Source organism: Trachypithecus francoisi, unplaced genomic scaffold (genome assembly GCF_009764315.1).
Source record: "Trachypithecus francoisi isolate TF-2019V2 unplaced genomic scaffold, Tfra_2.0 Lachesis_group10, whole genome shotgun sequence".
Lineage (NCBI taxonomy): Eukaryota > Metazoa > Chordata > Mammalia > Primates > Cercopithecidae > Trachypithecus > Trachypithecus francoisi.
The window spans coordinates 97,534,797-97,540,796 of NW_022681455.1; the positions used below are offsets into that span (position 1 = coordinate 97,534,797).

At 53.2% G+C, this 6,000-nt stretch overlaps 1 protein-coding gene across 8 annotated transcripts in view; it reads left to right on the plus strand.

Moving 5' to 3' along the window:
* The window catches only part of NLRC5 (NLR family CARD domain containing 5), a 93,999-nt gene extending 88,276 nt beyond the window's left edge, over window positions 1-5,723 (plus strand). For 7 of the 8 annotated variants that reach the window (XM_033218486.1, XM_033218492.1, XM_033218489.1 and 4 more), the window contains 7 exons: window positions 135-212; window positions 1,222-1,305; window positions 1,392-1,463; window positions 1,735-1,818; window positions 3,300-3,457; window positions 3,730-3,813; window positions 4,621-5,723. In XM_033218486.1, the coding sequence (XP_033074377.1) occupies window positions 135-212; window positions 1,222-1,305; window positions 1,392-1,463; window positions 1,735-1,818; window positions 3,300-3,457; window positions 3,730-3,813; window positions 4,621-4,664 (604 nt within the window). In that variant the 3' untranslated portion in view covers window positions 4,665-5,723. The remainder of the gene's footprint in view (window positions 1-134; window positions 213-1,221; window positions 1,306-1,391; window positions 1,464-1,734; window positions 1,819-3,299; window positions 3,458-3,729; window positions 3,814-4,620) is intronic. The other variant, XM_033218490.1, reaches the window with a different exon arrangement.
* The last annotated feature ends 277 nt before the right edge of the window (window positions 5,724-6,000 follow it).

Genomic DNA, 6,000 nt, shown 5'->3' on the forward strand with positions numbered 1-6,000 from the left:
GTTTGCCCAGGTGGGCTCTGCCCTCGGTGCCCCCCAGGCCCACCTGGCCTCCTCTCCCACAGTGGGCACAGGGCAGGGCGGGGGTCCTGAGTGGGCCGACCCAGCACTCAGTGCTCATTCCTCTCCTCTTCCAGGCTTGGCTGCAATGCCCTGGGGGATCCCACAGCCCTGGGGCTGGCTCGGGAGCTGCCTCAGCACCTGAGAGTCCTGCAGTGAGTGGCCCCCTGCCCACACCATGCAAGGCTGGCGGGGAGGAGGGTCCCTGGGAGCAGTGGGGGGGTCCAGGTCCCCATCAGTTGAGCTGCCCTGCCCCAAGTCAAGCTGTGGCATGTACCCACATGCCTGTTCCTTCCCTGCCTCTGATGTCTGCAGCAAGAAAATCAGGAGGCCCAGCCTAGTCCTGGCTCTGCCACGGGCCCCTGCCTGCCCTTGGCCAAAACCCTTCCCTTCTCAGCCTCAGTTTCTTCATGTGCAAAAGAAGTACAATGATCCCAGCTCAGTGCGATCTGTAAGCGGGTCCCTGAGGGTGAATGAGAAATCCTAGCAGAGGGCTTCGAGGGAGCACAGCACCAAGCAGCGCAGCCTCAGCGCTTCACAACTGAAGTCCTTGGCCTCATGGCAGCCCCAGAGCACTGGGACCTTTTTTTTTTTTTTTGAGATGGAGTCTCTCTCTGTCACCCAGGCTGGAGTGCAGTGGTGCAACCTCGGCTCACTGCAACCGCCACCTCCCAGGTTCAAGCAATTCTTGTACCTCAGCTTCCAGAGTAGCTGGGACTACAGGCATGCACCAGCATGCCCGGCTAATTTTTGTATTTTAGTAGAGACGGGGTTTCACCATGTTGCCCAGGCTGGTCTTGAACTCCTGGCCTCAAGTGATCCACCCACCCCAGCCTTCAAAAGTGCTGGGATTACAGGAGTGAGCCACCGAGGCTGGCCGGTGCTGGGACTTACATATGTTCCCTTTTCCAGGCAAGGGAATGAAGGCCAGGAGAAATGTGGAGAATTTTCCTTACTCCTACATGAAGGACCTGGGTGTCGAATTTGGGATCTCAGACCCCAAAGCCAGGGTCCTTGATACCCACCCAGGTCCTGTGTGGATGGGGAATTAGCCGGAGACTGTCTACGGGCTGGTGCTGCAGCCTGAAACGAGGCTGAGGGTGGGGGGCTCTGAAAAGGCCCCCAGTCCCCACAGGCTCCTCTCACCCTCTCCTCTTTCCCTAGCCTGCCATTCAGCCATCTGGGCCCAGGTGGGGCCCTGAGCCTGACCCAGGCCCTGGATGGATCCCCCCATTTGGAAGAGATCAGGTAAGTAGGGGCTGCCCAGCCCAGGCACAGGGACAGTCCTGGGCGAGTGGGGGGTTCCTCTCACAGGTATCTCTCCTACCCCGCAGCTTGGCGGAAAACAACCTGGCTGGTGGGGTCCTGCGTTTCTGCAAGGAGCTCCCGCTGCTCAGACAGATAGAGTAAGTAGCCTCCCCTGCCTGCCTAGGGGACCAGCAGTAGGCTGAGGGCAGCCCTTCTCTGAGCCTAACACCTGGGGAGGCCTTTGAAGTGATAGAAACCCCAGGGATGGTGGGGGCCTGGTTCAAGAAAGGAAGTCTTTCCCAAAACTCCTAGCTTACCCCAGACCCTGGCGGCTCTGCTCCCTCCTGTGCTGATAGAGGGAGACAGGACCTGCTAGATCCCCTGACTCAAACACCCCCCATCCCATCCCACGCCCTTCTCCATCCCCAGCCTGGTTTCCTGTAAGATTGACAACCAGACCATCAAGCTCCTCACCTCCAGCTTCACGCGCTGCCCTGCCCTGGAAGTAATCTTGTGAGTGATTGAAAGAGTCCTGAGCTGGCTGGGAAAAGGAAAAGTGGGGAGGGGTCAGGGGAGTCGGCTCCAGCCTGCTGTGTGGCCTGGAGCTGCTCCCATCCTCTCTGGCCAGTCCTCCCATTTGTAAATGGGGAAGATCATTCTTACTCAGACATCTTCTCAAAGACATTTTAACACTGGAGCTGCAGGTGATGTTGGGTAAAACAGTTTACCTTCTCCTGCCTTTTTCACCATTTGCAGAGTGATGGGAGGGGAGGTGGGCCAGGTGGTCTCTAAGGGTTTTTGGTCCAACCTTTCTTTTGGGAGGCAACTGGATAGACCACCTTGTCTGCTTGATGAAACCTCCATTTATGAACCACAGTTGGTAGTGAACAGTGGCTAAAGGCAGGAGAAAGCCACTCCCAGACCTGCTGGCTGGCCGTGCTTGGCTATCTCTTAGCAATCAGAATCCCCCAGATCTTGGGGCTCATGGGTAAACTAGAATTATAGCACTAGCCTGGGACCCTAACCATGGTGTGGAGAACGCAGCTGTTTTCTGAAGAACAGGACACAAGTGATTACAAGATTATTTTAATTTGCATCCTAAAGGTCTTAACCCTTCTCATTACACCAAAGAGAAAGTCTCAGATCAGTGCTAATTTATCTTTAACACCTAACACGGGATTCTCCCTTTTTAACCAAAAGGGTTAAAAACCCAACATCTTAGGAAGGGCATATGTTCCAACTGGAAGCTAATACCATTGTTTGTACTATATTTATTTTTGTAACTACCTTCTATATGAGGTCTGTAACACAAGTTTTCCATTGATAGTAATAAATGTTTCCTTTTAAGATTAATTTTTTTTGTTTTTTTATTTTTTTTTTTGAGACAGAGTCCCCCTCTGCTGCCCAGGCTGGAGTGCAGTGGTGCAATCTCGGCTCACTGCAACCTCCACCTGCTGGGTTCAAGAGATTCTCCTGCCTCAGCCTCTCAAGTAGCTGAGATTACAAGTGCCCACCATCACATCCAGCTAATTTTTGTCTTTTTAGTAGTGACAGGATTTCACCATGTTGGTTAGGCTTGTCTCAAACTCCTGACCTCAGGTGATCCACCCGCCTTGGCCTCCCAAAGTGCTGGGATTACAGGCGTGAGCCACCACGCCCAGCCAAGATGAATTTTTTAAAGTAAGAAAAAAGAGGGGGCCGATTTAAAGAAAAATATGATGCATCCCAAATACAGGAGGTGCATGTGTGTGGCAAAAATGGCAACATCATGTGAATGTCATGATCCAAACTTGACGGGGAGGGGAGCAGGGAGGCGGAAGGTAACCTGCACCCTGGCGTCTTCAGGGGAGGACACACAAGCACCCTATCAGGTGGCCTCTCTTGAAAACCCTTGCCCCCACGATTGGGCCCCTGCTCTCTCCACTCACTGCCTTGTCTCCACCCCTCGACCTCCTTGCTCTCCTGCCGCTGACTTTGGGACCCCTACCCTGCAGGCTGTCCTGGAATCTCCTCGGGGATGAGGCGGCTGCCGAACTGGCCCAGGTTCTGCCGCAGATGGGCCGGCTGAAGAGAGTGGAGTATGAGGGGCCAGGGGAGGAACGGGGTGGGCTGAAGGGGGACCTACCTCCAGGGAACACCAAGAGGCCACCGGGTCAGTCCCCTGCCTTCCAGAAAACCCTTCCTTGAGTTGCACACTCTGGTCTGTTCCAAATCCCTGCCAGGCTTAGTTCCCCCTGGGTTCTAGCCTTCAAGCCTTCCTGCTGCACCCACCACAAGTCCCCTGTTGTCTTTTGGGTTCTCTGAGAAGGTAGTGTGGGAGACTGTGTCCCCCCACCTTGGCCTGAGGAAGGGACCTGGGAAACCCTCACACCCATTCTCATGACCGTGTCTCTCTTTCCCCTCCCCTCACCGTCCACTGGGAAGCCTGGAGAAGAATCAGATCACAGCTTTTGGGGCCTGGCTCCTGGCTGAAGGACTGGCCCAGGGGTCTAGCATCCAAGTCATCCGGTAACAGAGGCCTGCAGGGGCAGGGATGGTGGGTGGGAGGCTACACCAACCCCCAGATCTAATGGGACTCCCTGGAGGGAGGCGGCAGGGCCTGGGTTGGGGATTATCAAAGGAGACTTGGACCACTCCACCAAGAATTTGGCAGCAAGCAGACTTGGATCAAATCCCAGCTCTGCCACTTGCCAATTGTGTAACTTTGTAGCCGTAACTCAACCTCTCTGAACCCCAATTTCTCATCTATGAAATGGGGATACTCATGGTATCTACCTCAGAGAGTTGTAATGACTAAACGAGCATATAAAGCACTGAACCCAATGCCTGGCACATGGTAAGCACTTAAAATAGTAACTATAATCAGAGCCATCATATACAGTTGTATAGGTTGTGCACTGCACGAGGGCATTAAACCTAAGAGGCACCATTCACATTGTCAACCTGCTGGATTTCTAGCAGATGAGAGTAAAGTACCTCGTTCTACCAAAATCATATATTATGACAATTTCAGACAGATGGCAGTAAAAACATCTTGAAGAAAGAGGGCCTTTTCCTTATTTGCACAAATGTGTCATATGAGCGTGGTCTTGGCTGGCATCACTGTCTCCCAGGGAGGAAGGTTGAGTTGGAGAACTCAGGAGGCAGGTGTAGGGGACACCCTCTCCCTAGGTCAGCTCTGCTGGTCTAACACCTGCCTCTGCCAGGTATCTCTGGGCACAGCTCTACCTTTTTGGGCCTCAGCCTCCCAATCTGCAGATAGGACAAAGGACAGAGATGGGAGGATGAACGAGTGCCTATATCTGTGCCCCACAGCCTCTGGAATAACCCCATTCCCTGCGACACAGCCCAGCGCCTGAAGAGCCAGGAGCCCAGGCTGGACTTTGCCTTCTTTGACAACAAGCCCCAGGCCCCTTGGGGTACTTGATGGCCCCCTCAAGACCTTTGGAATCCAGCCAAGTGACGTACCCAAGTGATCCACCCTTCACCTACTGGGATAAATGACTCAGGAAAAAAGAGCCTCAGCAGGGTGCTCTGCACTCCACCCAGGAGGAAGGATACGTGTGTCCTGCTGCAGTTGTCAGGGAGAACTTTTCTGGGAACGAGAAGCCGGATCTGGCCAAAGGAGTATCCTGCTTTACATGTAATATGTGTGATCAATTGGGGACATGCGGCACACAATGAGGGTGTCACGATAATGCATGACACATAAGGTTATATGAGGCAGCATGACCCCTTGACATGCGGCATTACATGAAACTCAGTGTGATGCATGTTCAGTGGCATGGGTTGTGGCATCCCAAGTGGCAGGATACATGATTGTTGATCCTTATATGACACATGACAAATGTCTATGTCACAGGACTCATGGCTGGCCAGATGATCTCAGGCTGGCCCAAGATCTAATTTATTAATTTTTAAAGCAAATACATATTTATAGACTGCATGTATGGAGCAGCTAGGTCAGGAAAAGTCTTCTGCCCGAGCTGGGAGGGGAGAGTGTCCATGCACTGACCAGTCCAGGAGGCCAAGGGCCAGGACTCTGGGATAAGCCAGGGACTCAGCCATGAAGTCCCCTCCTGCGTCATTCCTCAGCCTACCCATCTGTAAACTTGATGACCTCTCCCTTACTTACATACTAGCTTCCAAGGACGGGTGGAGGTAGGGCCAGCCTGGCCTTGGGAGTGGAGAAGCCCAGTCTGTCCCATGTAAGGGACAAAGCCAGGTCTAACAGTACTGGGTGGGGGGGCACTGCCAAGACAATAGGCCAGGCTACTGGGTCCAGCTATTATTACCTTGGTGGGATTCAGGTGAGCCTCCAGGCACTCCACATGTTAGTTACTTCCAAGGAGAACCAAGAATGGTTCTGTCACACTCGAAGCCAAGTTTGATCAATAAACATGATGGTCTTCCACCTCTAGGCTGAGTCCGATGTTTCCTGCTACCCCACTGAAGTCAGAATTGGTTCACCCCCTGCCCTGGGGACTGGACAGCAGTGCAGACAACAGAGAGGTGTGCTGAGTGGAGCACTGGCCTGGGAGTCAGGAGACATGGGTTCCCAGCTCAGACCTTTGCTCTAGTCATGTGGTCATGGGCAAGTTACCTCCTCTCTCCAGACCTCGCCTGCAACGTGAGGGTGTTATGGAAGCTCAGCATGTTAAAAACATTTTTTGTTTGACTTGCATAACATTGAAA